Source organism: Oratosquilla oratoria, chromosome 10, assembly GCF_046742065.1.
Source record: "Oratosquilla oratoria isolate Oo_2021 chromosome 10, ASM4674206v1, whole genome shotgun sequence".
Lineage (NCBI taxonomy): Eukaryota > Metazoa > Arthropoda > Malacostraca > Stomatopoda > Squillidae > Oratosquilla > Oratosquilla oratoria.
In genome coordinates, this window is record NC_134786.1 from 66,635,977 (window position 1) to 66,658,304 (window position 22,328).

Below are 22,328 nucleotides of genomic sequence, written 5' to 3' on the forward strand. Positions count from 1 at the left end.
ATGAGACATCATTCGTGTTTAATATAGAATTTTATGTTACAGGCTGTTGGTTGTCAGGATGGCACAATTGCATATTATCAACTAATCTTCTCAACAGTGCATGGTCTTTATAAGGAGCGATATGCCTTTCGGGAAAATATGACTGATGTCATCATTCAGCATCTCATTACAGAACAGAAAGTTCGCATTAAGTGTCGTGATCTAGTTAAGAAAATTGCAATCTACAAGCATCGACTTGCTGTAAGTAGAACTTTGTAAGTATTATCCACATGGGGATTGAGGAAAAGAATATTTAGTGTGAGGACAGCAACTCGCTTTCAATTTATTTTCATATCTTACCCAAAACCTAGACATGAGGATGTTACTGCATGTTCTATTTTGTTTATTCATCCTTTTTCGTACCTCACTTGTCCATTATCTTCAAGCCTCCAGCTCTCTAGTTTATATCAGTTGGTGGGTCCATAACCTTTGTGGGCCCAGGGTAATTGGCCACACCCTCCAGAGTTTCCCATAAGTTACTCAAAGAAGAGCCTTTATATTGCTGTCTGAATTGTGTGCATGTGTATTGGGGAATATAAGATGGTATGTTCTATGTTTTCTGTAATAAAGGTCAACACAAGATATCAGACTATCACCAAAATTGAATAGGATTAGAAGTACAGGAGTCCCTCAAATAACGCGGATTCGAATAACACGGAAATCATACGCGGATTTTATTTCAAAACCATCTCAAATGTAGAGAACCGTTTTAAAATTCGAGCCGAGTCGGGCATGCATACGCACACACGCGGCAACATCGCAAACATTTGTGGTGACTGCTTTCTATTTTACCATATACAGTCGATCTTCATATAACGCGGTCATTATGTACACTGGGAACTGCTCAAACAAGGGTGTGGGGTGAGGGGATAGCCGTGGGTGGCTGCCTGCGGTTACGTGTCAACCTCCGGGTACTGATGCAGGAGGGAGGGGAGGAGAGGGGGAGTAGGGGGTGGTAGGGGGTAGCCAACAAGCTTTAGCTTGTCGCTTCCACCACCTGCGCCGTGCTATCGTAAAATTTTACCGCCCTAACCTATTTAAGTGTAATGTTCCTTTCGTTTGGAACACAACTAATAAGTCTGATAATGACTGCTCTTGTCGTGTCTTAATTTCTCTTATGAGGTTCTTGTTGTTACTGGCGGTGGTGGTTTGGGAGATAAAAAACAGACATATACACGCTTACACACGTGTTAGACAACCAGTGTATGTTGTGAATGCGCGTGTGTGTACACACAAATACGAACACAGACACACACACACTTCAGCGAATGGACGGCTTGGATGACGTTCTGAAGAAAACTGAAGTCTGTGGAACCCAACGCAAAGAGAAGTGCCTAGTGTTTTTGCAGGGTGGGGGGGAAATTGCTCGTGGAGTAGTGGGAAAGTAGGGAAAGAGGAAAAGGGGAGGGATTACTGAGGGAAATGGAAGGAAATGAGGAGGGAGTAGACTTGGCCCAGCCAGACAAGCGGAAGGTAAACAAAAGACTGAGTGAGGATGACATGTCTAATAAAAATGTAAAGATTAGAAGTATAGAGAGGAGCAATACAGAAGAAAGTGACGAGAATATGTTCCAGGGATTTAAAGAGGGTGGGGGGGACACAACCCCCGCCCCCCGACTGATAAGACTAGAGGAGAGAGTTGATAAGGTGATCGAGGACTTGGAGCGTAAGTTAGGTAACGTAGACTCCATTTTCCAGAGAATTGAAAGGTTGGAACAACTAGAGAAGGCTAACAGAAACTTAACTGAAGAAATAGAGGACCTAAAAAGACAGTTAGGAAATGTAAAGGAGGAGAATGAGAAATTGAAGAAGAATAGTAATGAAAACAGAGAGAAAATAGCTACAGAAGCTAAAAATTGGAGAATAACTCAAGAAGGGAATAAGGTTTCATTCACTGACATAGTCAAACAGCAATTGAAAGAACATAATGAAGACTCAGTTATTAAAGTGATGAGACAGAAGGAGAATATAGTAAGAGAATTAGCTGACAAAAAGAAATGTATAATTATATTAGGAATGGAAGAGAAACATAACCCAGATAGAACCGCAAGAATCAAGGAGGAAAATGAAAGAGTAAGCAGTTTATTAAAATTAGTCCAGGAAGATGAACCAGAAATTATAAAGGAAATTGAGGAAAAATTCAGACTCGGAAAATATAGTACAGATAAGACCAGACCAATTAAGATTAAATTCAGGTCACAAACAACGGCAGAGAAAATTCTATCCAAGACAGGGAAACTAGCAACAAATGATCAATATAAAAAGGTATGGATAAAAAGAGAAATGAATAAGGAGGAAAGAGAGGCAGAAAAGCAGAAAAGAATTGAAGCTAAGGCAAAAAACGAGGAAAGAACGGAGTCAGAGAAAGAGAGATTCTATTGGAGAGTAGTGAACATGAAAATAAAGCAGTTCGACATACTAAAGAAAAACATAAGGGAAACAGAGAATACAATGGAAGTGGCAGAAAACTAAGAGTGTCTTACACAAATATAGATGGATTGATAACAGGATTGAATGAACTGAATGATTATTTGAAAGAAAAAGAACCAGACATAATGGGAATTGTAGAAACAAAATTAAAAGGCCCACTACCACCCAACAGTGTAGGACATGATACATACAATTATTGGATTAGAAACAGAGAGAAAAAACAAGGGGGTGGAGTTATGTTCCTGACTAAGAAGGATATAAACGTGAAAGGTGTCATATATGGAAAGAATACAGTAGAGATGATTATGATAGAAGTGGAAGACCGAGATAAGAAGAGCAGAAAATTTGTGATCAATTATGTGCCTCCGAAAACAGCCTCATGGGAGGAGAGTGAACATAAAAGTATGTTAGAGGACACAAAGATAGCATTAACTAAAATAATGGAAGACGGAGGAAGAATAGTTATGATGGGCGACTTTAATTGCAAAGAAATCTGCTGGGAAGAAATGACAGTAAAGAGTGGTGATGACTCATGGGGAAATGCTCTACTTGAGATGATTACTGACCATTCAATGACACAATGGATACAAGAGAACACTAGGTATAGAAATGAAGAAGAACCATCGAGGCTAGACTTAATAATTACATCTGAACCTAGAATAGTGGACAAGATTGAATATAAAACACCAATAGGTAAAAGTGACCACATATTGATTGAACTGGAACTTAATGAAGAAAAATATATGAAAAGAAATGAACAATATAGAAAAGGAAGAATGATGTATGAAAAAAACAAACTTTGATAAAATAAGAGAATTCTTCCAACAAGAAAACTGGGAAGAAATATACAAAGAAGAAACAACAGTGGAAGAGAAATGGAATATTTTGACAAAAATTTACAAAAAAGGAGTGGAAAAGTATGTCCCAAGACAAAAACAAGAAAAAGAATATGTAAAATGCTGGTACAACAAAAGTTGTAGGGAGTTAAAGGACAAAAGAGACAAAGCCTGGACCAGATGGAAAAAAGACAGAAGACCTGAAAAATGGAAAATATATACTGGTTATAGAAATGAATATGTACAAAAGTGCAGAGAGGAAAAAAGAAAATATGAAAAAGATGTTATAGAAAAGTGTAAAGATCAACCAAAACTATTCTACAGATTTGTAAACAATAAACTGAAAAACAAACAAGACTTAGAGAAATTAAGACAAGGAGGAGTTGAATACACTGAGGAAATGGAAATGGCAGAAATTATGAACAAACATTTTAAATCAGTGTTTACAAGGGAAAATATACAACCTGAAGAGATTGAGTGGAAGGAAAAAATCCCCCCTATGGAAGAAATAGAAGTAACAAAGAATGAAATATTGACACACTTGGGTAATTTTGATGTCAGAAAATCGCATGGGCCAGATGAAATAGCAAACTGGATTCTGAAAGAATGCAGGAATGAACTGGCAGACAAAATACATAGCATAATAAGCAGTTCCTTAAAAGAAGGAAAAGTTCCAGAAGATTGGAAAAAAGCAAATATAGTACCTATATATAAAGGAGGAAATAAAGAAGAACCTACCAACTATAGACCAGTCTCTCTAACAAGTACAATAGCAAAAATATGTGAAAGAATTATCAAAAGTAGATGGGTAAAATACTTGGAAAAAAACAACGTACTAAATCCAAGGCAATTTGGATTCAGACAAGGACGATCATGCGTCACCAATTTAATATGTTTCTATTCAAGGCTAATAGATATAATACAAGAAAGAGATGGATGGGCTGATTGTGCATTTCTAGACCTAAAAAAAGCTTTTGACAAAGTACCACATAAGAAGTTGCTTAAGAAATTAGAATATGAAGGAGGAATACAAGGTAAATTGCTAAATTGGATGGAAGACTTTTTGCAAGAAAGAAAAATGAGAGTAGTGATAAGAGATCAGCACTCAAAATGGAATGAAGTAATAAGCGGTGTCCCGCAGGGAACAGTTCTGGCCCCAATAATGTTTGCTATATATATTAATGATATGGATGAAGGAATTGAAAGCTATATGAGCTTCTTTGCAGATGATGCAAAATTACTGAAAAGAGTGAAAACTGAAGAAGATTGTGAATCACTACAGAGAGATCTAAATAAAGTACAAGAATGGAGTAGGAAGTGGGAGATGGAGTTCAATACAAAAAAGTGTAGTATAATGGAATTTGGAAAAAGCAAAAACAGAATAACAGGATCATATAATTTGGGAGAAGAAGGAATAAAAAAAGTAGAAAATGAGAAGGACCTGGGAGTCATTGTTATGAATAATATGTCACCTGAGAAACATATAAATAAGATTTTTGGAGAAACTTATAATTTAATAAGAACAATCAAAGTGGCATTTACATACCTGGATGAAGAAATGGTGAGGAAAATCCTAATCACCCTGATAAGACCAAGATTGGAATATGCAGCAACGATATGGTCACCAAGTACAAAAAAATGTATAAAAAAACTTGAAAGAATACAAAGAGCAATTACAAAACTGGCACCAACACTCTCAAAACTATCATATGAAGAGAGACTACAAAAACTTAAACTACAGACACTAGAGCAAAGAAGAGAGAGAGGAGATTTGATAGCTATTTACAGAATCATGAAAGGCATAGAAATTACTGATAGAGAGAATCTGATAAAATGGGATGACAGAAATACAAGAGGACACGGAAAGAAAATAAAAAAAGACAGCTATAGAAGAGATTTTAAAAAGAACAGCTTTCCTCACAGAGCAATAGACAGTTGGAACAAGTTAGATGAGAAAGTGGTGTGTGCAAAAACAATACATGAATTTAAAAATAGTTTAGATAAAATGAGATATGAAGACGGGACCCCACGAGCATAGCTCCCCTTCCCGTAAAATACAACTAGGTAAATACAACTAGGTAAATACACGCACACACACACTTACAACGAACGGACGGCTTGAAGAACGCTCTGAAGAAAAGTGCAGATTGTGGATACCAACGCAAAGAGAAGTGCCTTTTTGTATTTGCAGGGGGGGGGGGGAAATTGCTCGTGAGGTAGTGGGAAAGTAAGGAAAGAGGAGAAGGGGAGGGATTGCTGGGAAAATGGAAGGTAATGAGGAAGTAGAGGACTTGGTCCAAATAGACCGCCGTAAAGTAAACAAAAGACCACAAGACGAGCTGGAGGACGACGGAATGTCTAATAAGAATGTAAAGATTAGAAGTATAGATAGGAACAATACAGTAGAAAGTGATGAGAATATTTTCAAGGGATTTAAAGAGAGTGGGGGGGACACAAACCCCCCCCGACTGACAAGACTAGAGAAGAAGGTTGATAAGGTGATCGAGGACTTGGAGAGTAGGTTAGGTCATATGAACACCATTTTACAAAGGGTTGAAAGATTGGAAGAACTGGAAAAGGCGAATAGAAACTTAACTGATGAAATAGAAGAACTAAAAAGACAGTTAAGAGAGGTAAAGGGGGAGAATGAGGAATTGAAGAAGAATAGTAAAGAAAACAGAGAAACAATAGCTAAAGAAAGTAAAAATTGGAAGCAAACCCAAGAAGGAAATACGATTTCATTCACTGACATAGTCAAACAGCAATTGAAAGAACATACTGAAGACTCAGTTATTAAAGTGATGAGACAAAAGGAGAATATAGTAAGGGATTTAGCAGACAAGAAGAAATGTATAATTATATTAGGAATGGAAGAGAAACACAACACAGATAGAACCACAAGAATCAAAGAGGAAAATGAAAAAGTAAGCCAATTACTAGAATCAGTTCAGGAAGATGAACCAGGAATTATGAAACAAATCGAAGAGAAATTTAGACTCGGAAAGTATAGCACAGACAAGACCAGACCAATTAAGATTAAATTCAAGTCACAAACAACGGCAGAGAATATCTTATCCAAAACAGGGAAACTAGCAACAAGTGAACAATACAAAAATATATGGATAAAAAGAGAAATGAATAAAGAGGAAAGAGAGGAAGAAAAGCAGAAAAGACTGGAAGCTAAGACAAAAAACGAGAACAGAACGGAGTCAGAGAAAGAGAGATTCTATTGGAGAGTAGTGAACATGAAACTAAGGAAGTTTGACACACAAAAGAAAAACATAAGGGAAACAGAGAACACAATGGAAGTGGCAGAAAACTAAGAGTGTCTTACACAAATATAGATGGATTAATAACAGGATTGAATGAGCTGAATGATTATTTGAAAGAAAAAGAACCGGACATAATGGGAATTGTAGAAACAAAATTAAAAGGCCCACTACCACCCAACAGTGTAGGACATGATGCATACAATTATTGGATTAGAAACAGAGAGAAAAAAACAAGGGGGTGGAGTTATGTTCCTGACTAAGAAGGATATAAATGTGAAAGGTGTCATATATGGAAAGAATACAGTAGAGATGATTATGATAGAAGTGGAAGACAGAGATAAGAAGAGCAGAAAATTTGTGATAAATTATGTGCCTCCGAAAACAGCCTCATGGGAGGAGAGTGAATATAAAAGTATGCTAGAGGACACAAAGATAGCATTAACTAAAATAATGGAAGACGGAGGAAGAATAGTTATGATGGGCGACTTTAATTGCAAAGAAATCTGCTGGGAAGAAATGACAGTAAAGAGTGGTGATGACTCATGGGGAAATGCTCTACTTGAGATGATTACTGACCATTCAATGACACAATGGATACAAGAGAACACTAGGTATAGAAATGAAGAAGAACCATCGAGGCTAGACTTAATAATTACATCTGAACCTAGAATAGTGGACAAGATTGAATATAAAACACCAATAGGTAAAAGTGACCACATATTGATTGAACTGGAACTTAATGAAGAAAAATATATGAAAAGAAATGAACAATATAGAAAAGGAAGAATGATGTATGAAAAAACAAACTTTGATAAAATAAGAGAATTTTTCCAACAAGAAAACTGGGAAGAAATATACAAAGAAGAAACATCAGTGGAAGAGAAATGGAATATTTTGACAAAAATTTACAAAAAAGGAGTGGAAAAGTATGTCCCAAGACAAAAACAAGAAAAAGAATATGTAAAATGCTGGTACAACAAAAGTTGTAGGGAGTTAAAAGACAAAAGAGACAAAGCCTGGACCAGATGGAAAAAACACAGAAGACCTGAAAAATGGAAAATATATACTGGTTATAGAAATGAATATGTACAAAAGTGCAGAGAGAAAAAAAGAAAATATGAAAAAGATGTTATAGAAAAGTGTAAAGATCAACCAAAACTATTCTACAGATTTGTAAACAATAAACTGAAAAACAAACAAGACTTGGAGAAATTGAGACAAGGAGGAGTTGAATACACTGAGGAAATGGAAATGGCAGAAATTATGAACAAACATTTTAAATCAGTGTTTACAAGGGAAAATATACAACCTGAAGAGATTGAGTGGAAAGAAAAAGTCCCCCCTATGGAAGAAATAGAAGTAACAAAGAATGAAATATTGACACACTTGGGTAATTTTGATGTCAGAAAATCGCATGGGCCGGATGAAATAGCAAACTGGATTCTGAAAGAATGCAGGAATGAACTGGCAGACAAAATACATAGCATAATAAGGAGTTCCTTAAAAGAAGGAAAAGTTCCAGAAGATTGGAAAAAAGCAAATATAGTACCTATATACAAAGGAGGAAATAAAGAAGAACCTACCAACTATAGACCAGTCTCTCTAACAAGTACAATAGCAAAAATTTGTGAAAGATTTATCAAAAGTAGATGGGTAAAATACTTGGAAAAAAACAACGTACTAAATCCAAGGCAATTTGGATTCAGACAAGGACGATCATGCGTCACCAATTTAATATGTTTCTATTCAAGGCTAATAGATATAATACAAGAAAGAGATGGATGGGCTGATTGTGCATTTCTAGACCTAAAAAAAGCTTTTGACAAAGTACCACATAAGAAGCTGCTTAAGAAATTAGAATATGAAGGAGGAATACAAGGTAAATTGCTAAATTGGATGGAAGACTTTTTGCAAGAAAGAAAAATGAGAGTAGTGATAAGAGATCAGCACTCAAAATGGAATGAAGTAATAAGCGGTGTCCCGCAGGGAACAGTTCTGGCCCCAATAATGTTTGCTATATATATTAATGATATGGATGAAGGAATTGAAAGCTATATGAGCTTCTTTGCAGATGATGCAAAATTACTGAAAAGAGTGAAAACTGAAGAAGATTGTGAATCACTACAGAGAGATCTAAATAAAGTACAAGAATGGAGTAGGAAGTGGGAGATGGAGTTCAATACAAAAAAGTGTAGTATAATGGAATTTGGAAAAAGCAAAAAACATAATAACAGGATCATATAATTTGGGAGAAGAAGGAATAAAAAGAGTAGAAAATGAGAAGGACCTGGGAGTCATTGTTATGAATAATATGTCACCTGAGAAACATATAAATAAGATTTTTGGAGAAACCTATAATTTAATAATAACAATCAAAGTGGCATTTACATACCTGGATGAAGAAATGGTGAGGAAAATCCTAATCACCCTGATAAGACCAAGATTGGAATATGCAGCAACAATATGGTCACCAAGTACAAAAAAATGTATAAAAAAACTTGAAAGAATACAAAGAGCAATTACAAAACTGGCACCAACACTCTCAAAACTATCATATGAAGAGAGACTACAAAAACTTAAACTACAGACACTAGAGCAAAGAAGAGAGAGAGGAGATTTGATAGCTATTTACAGAATCATGAAAGGCATAGAAATTACTGATAGAGAGAATCTGATAAAATGGGATGACAGAAATACAAGAGGACACGGAAAGAAAATAAAAAAAGACAGCTATAGAAGAGATTTGAAAAAGAACAGCTTTCCTCACAGAGCAATAGACAGTTGGAACAAGTTAGATGAGAAAGTGGTGTGTGCAAAAACAATACATGAATTTAAAAATAGTTTAGATAAAATGAGATATGAAGACGGGATCCCACGAGCATAGCTCCCCTTCCCGTAAAATACAACTAGGTAAATACAACTAGGTAAATACACACACATACACATTACCTGGATGAAGAAATGGTGAAGAAAATTCTAATCAATCTGATAAGACCAAGATTGGAATATGCTGCAACGATGTGGTCACCAAGTACAAAAAAAATGTATAAAAAAACTTGAAAGAATACAAAGAGCAATTACAAAATTGGCACCAACACTCTCAAAACTATCATATGAAGAGAGATTAGCAAAACTTGAACTACAGACACTAAAGCAAAGAAGAGAGAGAGGAGATTTGATTGCTATTTACAGAATCATGAAAGGCATAGAAATTATTGATAGAGAGAATCTGATAAAATGGGATGATAGAAATACAAGAGGGCACGGAAAGAAAATCAAGAAAGACAGCTATAGAAGAGATGTGAAAAAGAACAGCTTTCCTCACAGAGTAATAGACAGTTGGAACAAGTTAGATGAGAAAGTGGTGTGTGCAAAAACAATACAAGAATTTAAAAATAGTTTAGATAAAATGAGATATGAAGACGGGACACCACGAGCATAGCTCCCCTTCCCGTAAAATACAACTAGGTACAACTAGGTAAATACATACAGTTCTCGGTATTTAATACGGAAAGTCAGCATACACGGATTTGGTCATACGCGGTAATTTCAGGAACCTAACCCTTGCGTTATTTGAGGGACTCCTGTAATAGTTAAGTAAATTAAATGATATACACTAAACTGCAATACTATGTTATATGCACCATCTTTGCTTTATTCTGCAATCTTTATATTTGCAGAATGAGTGCAATTTAGTTGAGAGTGGATGTTTTTTATCTTTATCCATATTAATCAAAATTTATGATAATTTAAGAAGCATAATGAGTAAATACTTGTATCTTTGAAAACTTATTAATAGAAACTTTGTATACCAAGGATCTGGTGTGAAGCTATATCACAACAACAGCTGTAAGTAATATATTATACCTTTTTTTCCTAAAGGTTCAACTACCAGAACGGATAATTATTTATGAGTTGTACTCACAAGATGCTGCAGATATGCACTACCGAGTAAGAGAGAAGATCAATCAAAAGTTGGAGTGTAACTTGCTTGTAGTCTGCACAAACCATATTGTGCTCTGTCAGGTAAAAGTGTTGAAATTACATTGGAGTAATGATAATAGACCTGTGCAATTTATGAGATATATTTTTTCCTAGTTCAATGACTGCTTCATGATAAACCTAATATTTTGTGCTTAATAGATGCACTTCATCCTGAGCAGTGTGGCAGGAGACAGGGATGACCCTTCATCCCTGAGGTGCTGGGATGGGAGGGCCATTAGATGGGTTTTAATGTATATGTCATGAGGGCCCTCACATGGGGGGGGTGTGCATATGCCCTGGGGTGACACATTTAGGGGGATGGCAATTCTAGTCTGGACATGCTGCCCACAAGGCTGACAAAATAATTATAATAAAAAAAGTCAAAGGAGCCCTGAATAGTTTACCATAATGTACAAATTTTGCATTAGAATCAACAGAATATGAAATATTTTTCCCTTATCCTTTCTGCAATAGGGACATTAAATAATGTTTTTAAAATCTGTTTAGTTATTTCACAAGCCAGTAGCTATAATAGGCAGTAAGGAATGATGGAGATGGGAAGTGGTGATGGGGGAAGGGGGGTGGGCATCATTGAGAACTTTGCCCTGGGGCAGCACTTAGGCATGTATGGGGTCTGTTAGAGTGTTGCTACTAGCAATGGAGGTTGACGTGATGGCAGTTCAATCCCTGCCACTAGTTAGTTGGACCAAGAACATGGTTCATTAAACTCATGATACAAAGTCGTCTGTAAGGGGCACTATCCTAGCTTCCAGATAGGGGGAGTTCATGATATTAAAACAAATCATCATCATTTCCTCCACCTTGTCACATGAGGAGAGCGGACATCTGGTTGCTTTTCCCCTCCTACTTTCATAAGTCGGTGATATAAAAACTGTTTTACACTAATATAATTTAGACAAGAGATCGAGGTTTCTTCTCAGAGATCTATGGAGGGCCTGAGGACTACTGTTAGCCAGTGTTGGGCTGCAGGAGCTTAGTTAGTGAAATATGTGGCAATAGTTATTATTGTTATAGTTTTTAAATGTCCAAAAGTAATTTGCTAAATGTGTACTTTCACTAGATTGTCATTCTGACATTGTTTTTTTATTTATATATATATTTTTTTATCTATTTATTTACTTATTCATGATTTCTTGTAGGAGAAACGTTTGCAGTGCCTTAGCTTTGGTGGCCTTAAGGAGCGAGAATGGCAAATGGAATCATTAATTCGCTATATCAAGGTAGTAGGAGGACCAGCCAACAGGGAAGGACTTCTCCTTGGCCTCAAAAATGGACAGGTAGGGTTTTTTATTTTTCATATTTCTATTTTTGTCCAAATGGAACAAATTTTGTAAGCTTTGATAACTGGAAACTGTATTACTCATCCCAAGACCAAAAAGATAAACAAAGGAGCCCTTCAAGGTACTCTATTCAGCTTTTTTGAAATCCATAGAAACCCAAAAGACATCCATACCTTTTGCCAAAAGCTTCTCACATATCTGGTGTACTATAAAAATTTGATGTGTGCACCTTCCTTCCCTAAACCCATCCACTTTTTCCCCAACCACTGCTCCTGTTTTCTTCTTGATTATCTTAACAGCAATTAGGAAGGAAACAAAGGGAGTAGTTGTAGAAGAGCAGTGTGGATTTAGGAATGGGAGTGGGAAGATAGATGAAAGTTTTGTAGTAAGACAGACATCTAAAAAGTTTTTGGCAAAGGGTGAGGAAGTCTTTTGAGCTTTGATGGATTTGGAGAAGGCATATGACAGAGTTGACAAGGTAGCATTATGGGATGTGTTGCAGATGTAAATATTTTCATAATGTCTTGTAGGAAGAATAGAGGGTAATGATCTTATTTCACTAGTCAGTATTCCATTTGAATTGTTGGTATAACTTGTTTCTTCCTGAAATTTGCAGGTGTTGAAGATATTTATTGACAACCCATTTCCGGTACCAATGCTGAAAATTCCCTCTGCCATTCGTTGTTTGGACCTTAGTTCTTCACGCCATAAATTAGCTGTTGTGGATGAACACAATACATTATTAATGTATGATGTCAATACAAAGGAACTTATGTTTCAGGTGAGTGAAATGGTCAGAAAATTCTTTGATTACCCGTACGTGGATCTTTCTTTGTGGCATACATATTCCTTTCAATTTGTTGGTAACCATTGTTTTGCCTTGACCCCTTCCATACGGTGCCGCACACGTAGGCGTCATGAGGAGCAAGTGGATTCGCGACGCTGCCATATCGGCGTCTTGATTATATTTATTGTAGTCGCCCCTGTGTTTTTACATTCTCCCAAATGCGCCCTTAATCCCATTCTCTGTGGTTTTCAAAATTCGCGGGTGAAAGAGAGAACGATCGATATAAGCGGCGACTATATTTTATGATGCGAATATTATTTCGTTACGTCGTACGGCTGGCATTGGCTGCTGCCCGCGAGATTTAAGTCCGTATTGAAGTGGTTAATATCAAGATGGTAACAGCATTGATAGTATAAAAAACTTTTAGTGATGTCCCATAGAAGGAAATAGGCATACATACATACATATATACCAAGGCTTTTTCCCCCTTCCAAGGGAGGTAGCCACAAAGGGAAAGGCATAAAAACACTCCCACCCATTTCATCCCTAAATACACTCCACACCCCTCCCACCCTTCCTCTCATCTGAGCACCTCCTGGATGACGGGTCATCCCTGAACCCTGCCCACCGCCCTGGGTCAGAAGCAGTGTCGCAAGACACAGTACATCCACAGCAAGGCCGCTTCATTTAATCGGCGCGGCCCCCTCTCCGGCCCCCGTGGCATATAAGGACGGGGAGAAATCCCTTCGGGCTTTTTCTCCACTCACCTCTGTCTTCCGTCCTCTCCCTTCCTTCCTCAACAGACATTCCCCTCTTCCCCAAAGCCCCCTTCACATCCATCCACCTCATCCTAGAAGGAAATAGGCAATAGCTAATAAAGACAGTAATTGAATTACTCAATGGTAATAGAATTACATACATACATATACCAAGGCTTTTTCCCCCTTACAAGGGAGGTAGCCAAAAAGGAAAAGGCATAAAATCATTCCCACCCATTCCATCCCTGAATACACTCCACACCCCTCCACCCTCCCTCTTATCTTAGCACCTCCTGGATGATGGGTCATCCCTGCACCTTGTCCACTGCCCTGGGTAATAAAATTACAAAAGCAAAATTGGAATTGGATCTGAAAGTGTTGATCAGGGATAATGTGTTACATGACAACATATCAGTAAGGTTGTGGTTAAGACATATAGATAATTGATGGACATAAAAGTGGCTTTCCACAATACTGATGAAGAGATGATAAAAAAAAAAAAAATAGAACCTAATCTCTCCTAAATTAGAATATGCAGCAGTGAAGGATATGAACAAGATTATTATTTGTTAGACACAGGTATGAACATAAGCTAATTTCACTGTATCACAATTGCAATTTCCAAAGTACCAATTAATCACCAGGTTAGTGAGCCTACTCTACTGCAAAGTATAAATGTTGAAGTTCTTGGTATGGGATGCCTGAAGTGCATAATTTTATGCATGAAATAATGGTAATGCCTACCATACTATATCTGGGTCCCATGTTTCCATTAATCAGTTATGAAATAAGGTGGTTATGATGTGGCAGGAAAAGGTGGAGGTAGAGTGTAGATTGAGAGAAGCGAGTAAATGCCTTGGTGGATTAAAGAGTGTAATGAGGAATAGACATTTGGGAATGGATGCTAAGAGGAGACTGTATGAAGGAGTGATTGTGCCAACAGCACTGTATGAGGCAGAAACATGGAACATAAGAGAGGAAGAGAGAAGGAGTTTGAATGTGTTTGAGATGAGGTGTCTGAGAAGTATGATGGGGGTTACTAGGCTGGATAGAGTGAGAAATGAGGAGGTGAGGAGGAGAACAGGGGTGGAAAAGGAGCTGGGAGATAGGGTTGATGAAAGAATATTAGGATGGTTTGGACACATGGAAAGAATGAGTGAAGAAAGACTAGTAAAAGAGGTATGGAAGGCAGATGTGGAGGGAGTGAACATGAGGGGACTTCCTAGGATGAGGTGGATGGATGGGGTGAAGGGGGCTTTGGGGAAGAGGGGAATGTCTGTTGAGGAAGGATGGGAGAGGACAGAAGACAGGAGTGAATGGAGAATGGTTGTATATGGATGATATTGTGATTGCATGAGGTGGAATGGGCGAGGGGATGGGGGGTGAGGTAGTATGTGTGAGCAAAATTTGACGCAGCCCGAAGGGATTTCTCCCCGTCCTCTCCTTTTATGCAATGGGGGGACGGAGAGGGGGGGTCGCCGATTTAATGAAGCGACCTTGCTGTGGATGTGCTGTGTCTTGCGACACTGCTTCTGACCCAGGGCAGTGGACAAGGTGCAGGGATGACCTGTCATCCAGGAGGTGCTCAGATAAGAGGGAGGGTGGAGGGGTGTGGAGTGTATTCAGGGATGGAATGGGTGGAAATGATTTTATGCCTTTCCCTTTTTGGCTACCTCCCTTGTAAGGGGGAAAAAGCCTTGGTATATGTATGTATGTATGTATGATGTGGCACTTATTGCTGGTTATAGATAAAGTTATAGATAAAGTGTAATTTGTAGAATGGGAGTGGAGTATGTGGGGATGAAATGGGTGGGAGTGGATTTTATGCCTTTGTTTTTTTGCTACATCCCTTGTAAGGGGAAAAGAGCCATTGGGGTATGTATGTATGTATGTCATTTATAATATTTTTTCTCTGGTCTTTGCAGGAGCCCAATGCTAATAGTGTTGCTTGGAATACAAGCTGTGAAGAGATGTTGTGTTTTTCTGGCAATAACACCCTCAATATCAAGGCAGGGAATTTTCCTGTTCACCAGCAGAAGTTGCAGGTATGGTTCATAAATAATAGTAATTTAGGGTTTATGGAAATAAACTGTGGAACTCAAAGAAGAAAGATGGATTTGTTAGCATTAAATGAAATGAAAGTGAAAGAGACTTCAGGAGTATGGTGGGTAGTGTGCCAGGAGTGAAGAGCGGGTGAGGGAGAGAAGGAGTGGCACTGTTGCTAAGTAATGAGGTAGCTAAGTACGTGGTGGAGTGGGTAGGAGTGTCTGAAGATGATATTGCTGAAGGTGAAATTAGGATGGGAAATATGGATTTTCATGAGTGAGTACAGTCCCAGCAGTGAGAAAAGTAAAGACAAGAGGGAAACATTTTGGACTGATTGAAACAAGTGTGTAGAGTTTTGAGAGGAAAATAAATGTAGTGGTGTTGAGGGTATCTCAGTAATAGAGCAAGAGAAGAGCTGATAGATGGAATAGTAGGGAGGTAAGTGATGTCAGGAAGGAACTATAGTGTGTAATGAAAGGGCTCCGAGATGAGAGGTGTAATGAATAGATTTTGAATGAGTGTACGCTATGATGAGGCCTCCTCCTATACAAAGGGGAAAAGCTTGTTGATATGATTTTTTATTTGTTTATTTATTTATTTATTTATCATTATTATAATTTTTTTTGCATCTGACCTAGTTATGGACCAAAAGTTCTCTTGTCGGCATGCTCCTCCTTTGTAATCCTTATGTGTATTACTTAATGCAAAATATTTAAAAACTTATTGAATTTCTGCATGAACTTGTTGATCATTTTTATGCATTTAATCTTAACTGTTTAATTTATGTTCATAGGGTTTTGTTGTTGGGTTCAGTGGTAGCAAGATCTTCTGCTTACATATCTACAGCATGTCCACAATTGAAGTCCCCCAGTCAGCGCCAATGTATCAATACCTGGACAAGAAGATGCACAAGTAAGTCCTCAGAGATATCATTTCTGATTTGGAAATGTGCTGTCATTACTCACTTGTATTACAGGCAGTAATGGAGCCTTAGTATAGGACCCTCTGGAATAAAAACCCAGGTGGGGGTAGAGGATAGATGGTGTTCTTTGAATGATTTGACAGTCTGCACAGGGGTCCAACTCAGATCTCATTTTGTAACAACATGATACATCCTCTTCCAGAACTACCAGTATCATATAGATTTATCTTTTTCAATATCTCCATGGTAATAGAGAGGTTGATCCTTCATAGAATCACACTGCACATCACTCATACAAGCAACATGGTTTTTGAAAAGACCATTCTTTTAGTATATTACTCATGAACCTAAACATGTTTCATCTGTCAATCCATTGGCCCAGGTCTCTCATGCAGGAGACCGGAGTGGTTCTGGTAAGAACTCTAGATGTATCAATCCATTGCCCCTGGTATCTCTTGCTGGTTTCCTGGAGGCCCTGGGTCTTCTGCAAGAGAGACCAGTGGGCAACAAACTCCAGGGGTAGTCCAGAGTAATCCAACCCTACTCTGCAAAGGTGTTCTTGGTCAGTGTCACATGTCAGTGCCGATAAGTCTAAGTTATAGTACATACATACTAAATGCCTTTTTTCCAATAAATCTAGGTTATAGCATATATATACCAAATTCCCCATTCCCCCATATAAGGGGGGTGGCTGGGTCAAAGTACATATCCAGTAAATACACATTAAAACACATTGATATCCCTTCTATTTCTGCACCTCATGGAGAAAAGAATTGTCCATTTTCCACCACACTAGTCAGTAGTATGGTTCCCACACAGAGTGAAAGATATAAGCAAAATCAAAAGAATACAAAGGGTAGCAACCAAACTGGTCCTCAGCGTGGCAGATAAACCATTTGAGGAAAGACTAAAAGCACTGGGTCTGCCAATTTTGAAAAATCGAAGAGAAAGAGGTGATATAATTACAGCACGGGAGTCATTAAAGGGGATAGATTGCATTGACAGATGAGATCTCCTGATTAAAGATGGGAGGGCCATATGTCTAAAGGATGTGAAGAAATACAGTTTTCCATGTAGATGCATAAATACTTATTTAGGAAGTGACATAGCTCAAGCTCAAACAATACACAAATTCAAATCTAGATATGGTAATTGGAAATCAAGGAAATAGATTAAGTTGGAACTGTACATGAATTTTGAGGTTAGGAATAATAAAAAAAAAAAAAAGAATAGAGAATAGGAGATGGGACCCAATGAGCATTGCTCTTTTCCTGTATACGACACTTAGTTAAATACACTGCTCTGGTCAAAGGCAGTGCGGTGAGATGTAACACTTCCACAGGAGGGCCTGACAACCAATGCTGATTTACCCCCACTGTACAGCACCCCCCCCCCCCACACACACACACTTCATCCACTCAAAAGTTTTACAGAATATATGAGAATGAAAATCCCCTCAGGCTACATCATCATTTATCTATTCACATATTCTTTTTGGCTACCTCCCTTGTAAGGGGGAAAAGCCTTTGGTATATGTATATATGTACATATTCACAGCCTCCTCTATGCACTCCTATCTTTTGCAGTCTCTCTTTACTGACCCATCAGTAGAATGGAAGCTCAATTAACCGTTTGAAAGAATTTAAAAGTTACTGTAGCATTTAGGTTTTGGAAGTGTTTGAGATATTGTTTTAGGATTGAAAGAGGTGACTGATTTTTTTGCTCTGTAAACTGGTTTTAATAACGTGCTGTTACTTTTTTTCCCTGTAGAGAAGCCTACCGAATTGCTTGTCTTGGAGTGACTGATGGTGACTGGGAAGCCTTAGCAAAGAGTGCCCTTGAAGATCAGGATTTTGGAATTGCAAAGAAAGCTTTTACTCGTGTACGAGATTTGAAGTACTTAGAGCTTATACATGCTATTGAGGTATGATGATGGTGATGTATTTATCTTTTGAACTTCATTTTAAAGTTAAAGATGTCAGTCTTTTCTCGTTCTGAGTGAATTAACATTTTATGTAAATAGTTGGATATAAATTTGTGATGGAAAGAGAGAAACTGTGCAGTATTCATTGTAAGAATGTCTTGCCCTCACATTATGGTTTACTTGAGTCATATTGAGATGTAAATAATTGGATTTACCATAGAGAAGGACTGTGCAGATGGGTGTATTTTTCAGGTGAATTCTATTTTTTGCCCAGAAACCAGCATAATTTACCTTTGATATTTTGTTTCTTACATTATTTCCATTCCCCATTTCTTCCTTTCTTGTACAGAACCATGTGTTTCATATTTGACTTAAAAAAAATTATTGTGCTCTTGGTATAATAAGAATGTGGAAATAGATTTTTGCATTATCTTGCCTGGTTTCTAAAACCATTGATATGAACATTGAAGAGAGTTTGTGTAAAAATAAGTAATATAGTCTAAATAGCCATGGATTGAATAGGTTTTGTTTTTCTCTTGATAAACGCAGGAACGACGTAAGAAAGGCGAAGTGGACACTGATGGTTTCTTGGCTGATATTCTGGCTCATCAAGGCAGATTCTCAGAAGCAGCCAAGCTGTACAAAAAGTGTGGTCATGAACAAGCAGCAATGAATATGTATTCCGATCTTAGGATGTTTGACCTAGCACAGGTATGGGTATATGGAATCAAACTTACAAAAGAAAGATTAATGTGCTTATATATACATACATATACCAAAGGCTTTTTTCCCCTTATAAGGGAGGTAGCCAAAAAACAAAGGAATAAAAACCACTCTCACCCATTCCATCCCTATCACACTGCACTCCCCTTCTCCCTCCCTTTCATCCTGGCAACTCCTGGACAATGGGTCATCCCTGCATCTTGCCCACTGCCCTGGGTCAGAAGCAGTGCCACAAGACACAACACATCCGCAGTAAGGCAGCCTTATCAAATCAGTGACTCCCCTCTCCATCCCCCCACGCAGAAAAGGAGAAGAAGGGGAAAAATCCCTTTGGGCCACAACATCATTTCTCACACACATTCCCCCATCCCCCACCCACTCCACCTCATGCACCACAGCATCATCCACACACAACCACTCTCCACCCACCCCACCTTCTGTCCTCTCCCGTCCTTCTTCAACAGACATTCCCCTCTTTCCCAAAACCCATTTAACCCCATCCATCTATCTCATCCTAGGTCGACCCCTCAAGTTCACTCCTTCCACCTCTGCCTTCCACACCTCTTTTACCAGTCTTTCTTCACTCATTCTTTCCATGCATCCAAACCATCCCAACACTCTTTCATCATGTGCTTATACATACATATATATAGCACAGGTATGGGTATATTGAATTGAACTTACAAAAGAAATGTCATTATGTTTATATGCATACATACGTATAGCATATATGGATTCGAACTTACAAAAGAAAGTTTATTGTGCTTATGCATACATATATATACCAAAAGGCCAAAAATACTCCCACTATGCCCCCTAGCATCTAATGAACGATTATTAAACGGGTCGGAACAATGGGACAAGGTCCCCTCTTTATTCATACTTTTCTTCCACATAGTCTGTCCATTTATTACAAGGGCTTCTTCCCCTTATAAGGGAGATGGCCAAGTCAAAGATATGCGTCCACTCCCATCCACCACCCTTGTTTCCCTCTCATCTTAGTTCCTCGTGAATGAAGGGTCACCCCATCTCCTGCCTATTGCCCAGGTCAGGGCAATACAGTAAGACACAGCACATCCACGGCAAGGACACTTCACTTACATGGTGAACCCCTCTCCATCCTCTCATGTGGAAATTAAAGATGGGGAAAAATCCCTTTAGTCTGTGTCAAAATTATTAATCCACACACAACCACTCCCCACTGTCTGTCCACATAGTCAGGGTAGAAATATGCTTTTACTTAGTCAACCTATGTATTAGGGAAATTGATTAATTGATTTTATCTTATTGGATTAGGAATTCCTTGGGTCAGATGACACAACAGACAAGAAACTACTGATCAAGAAGAAAGCAGACTGGGCAAAGAACATAAATGAACCGAGAGCTGCGGCAGAAATGTACATCTCAGCAGGGGAAACACTAAAGGCCATCGAAATTATGGGAGAAAATGGATGGGTGGATATGTGAGTATCTTGTGCTTTTGTAGTATCATGAACTCAAACATGTTGACTTTTTTTTTTTATCTATTATCAGAGTGTTCTCTTCATTTACTTTGATATTAGAGGATTGTGGAGTTTTTATCTGACTTTTTATGCTTGAACACAGGTTAGTGGATGTTGGACGTAAAGCAGACAAGGCAGATGGTCAGGCCCTGAAGCTCTGCGCTCAGCACTTACAGCGCCTTGGGTCTCTCACCTATGCTGCTGAAATTTACAGGTAAGTATATATTCTTTAAGGGGGGGAAAAGCCCTTGGTATATGTACGTATATATGTATGTTTGTATATATATTTTTTCAATTCATTTGGAAAAAAAATTATGTGTATTGCTGGATTGCTTCAAATGTGGGTAATGGGTAATGTGGATGACCTTTCATCCACAAAAAGATAAGATATAAAGGAAATGGATGATGGAGGGGAATAGGTTGGGTAGAGGTAGGTGCATGCCTTGAATGGCTACATCCTTAACCCCTTCCATACGGTGCCGCACACGTAGGCGTCATGGACTTAGATCTCGGTGGCAGCAACCAATGCCAGCCGTACGACGTGTCGTAATAATACTCGCATCATAAAATATAGTCACCGCTTATATCGATCGTTCTCTCTTCACCCGTGAATTTTGATAACCATAGAAAATGCGATTACAAAAGAATTAGAAAGAATGTCATTATGGAGGGGCGACTACAATAAATATAATCAAGACGCCGATATGGCAGCCTCACGAATACACTCGCTCCCCATGACGCCTACGTGTGCGGCACCGTATGGAAGGGGTTAATAAAGGGAAAGAAGCCTATCAGTGTATACATAGATACTTTTTGCAAATATAGCTATGTGTAATTTCTTCCAACATTGCCAAAAATGGGTAGTCATTGTTATTAACATTATTAATTTTAACTTGTTGTATTCTAGGGCAGGTGTGTCTAACTATCTCTCTCTCCCTCCCCCCCTCTCTCTTTTTTATCCCTCTTTCTCCCTCTCTTTTTTCTCCCTCTCCTTTTCTCCTTCCCCCTTTTTTCTCCCTCTCTTTTCCTCCCTCTCTCTCTTTTCTCACTCTCTTTTTTCTCACTCTCTTTTCTTCCTTTCTTTTCTCCCACTCTCTTTTCTCCCTATCTCTCTTTTCTTCCTCTCTCTCTTTTCTCCCTCTCTCTTTTCTTCCTCTCTTTTCTCCCTCTCTCTTTCCCCCTCTCTCTCTTTTCTCCTTCTCTTTCTCTCTCTCTCTCTCTCTCTCTCTCTCTCTCTCTCTCTCTCTCTCTCTCTCTCTCTCTCTCTCTCTCTCTCTCTCTCTCTCTCTCTCTCTCTCCAGTTGTTTTAAGATAATTTATTTTTCAGGGCCCAATTCTCTTATGTGCAGAGAAAGTAAAATAATATTTGCATATCTATTTTTCAGGAAAATGGGTGAAATTAAAAGTGTGGTAGAACTGTATGTTGAAGCAAAGGACTGGGAAGAAGCTTTCTCTTTGGCAGAGAAGCATCCTGAGTACAAGCAGCTGGTCTACGTTCCTTATGCCACTTCTCTTGCAGAACAGGATAATTTCCTTCAAGCTCAGAAAGGTTTGTGTTGTAATGAAGTGCTCTGGGAAGAACTTTGTATTATCTTATGTATGTATTTACCTATTTTACCTATATGCAGTATACAGGAAAGGAGAGATGCTTGTTGGATCCCATCTCCTACCCTCTAATTTATCATACTTAGCCTCAAGTTTATGTACAGTTCCAACTTAATCCATATCCTTGCTGTGGATGTGCTGTGTTTTGCTGTAATGCTTCTGACCCAGGGCAGTGGGCGAGATGCAGGGATGACCCATC

General features: G+C 38.3%; 1 protein-coding gene across 1 annotated transcript in view; it reads left to right on the forward strand.

Annotated features, from left to right (window-relative positions):
* The window catches only part of Oseg1 (intraflagellar transport protein Oseg1), a 57,236-nt gene that overhangs the window by 13,781 nt on the left and 21,127 nt on the right, over positions 1-22,328 (forward strand). The window contains exons 9-19 of the mRNA XM_076192028.1: positions 43-240; positions 10,460-10,603; positions 11,722-11,859; positions 12,479-12,643; positions 15,333-15,452; positions 16,247-16,365; positions 18,146-18,299; positions 18,849-19,010; positions 20,319-20,485; positions 20,628-20,738; positions 21,910-22,073. Coding sequence (XP_076048143.1) covers positions 43-240; positions 10,460-10,603; positions 11,722-11,859; positions 12,479-12,643; positions 15,333-15,452; positions 16,247-16,365; positions 18,146-18,299; positions 18,849-19,010; positions 20,319-20,485; positions 20,628-20,738; positions 21,910-22,073 — 1,642 coding nt within the window. The remainder of the gene's footprint in view (positions 1-42; positions 241-10,459; positions 10,604-11,721; positions 11,860-12,478; positions 12,644-15,332; positions 15,453-16,246; positions 16,366-18,145; positions 18,300-18,848; positions 19,011-20,318; positions 20,486-20,627; positions 20,739-21,909; positions 22,074-22,328) is intronic.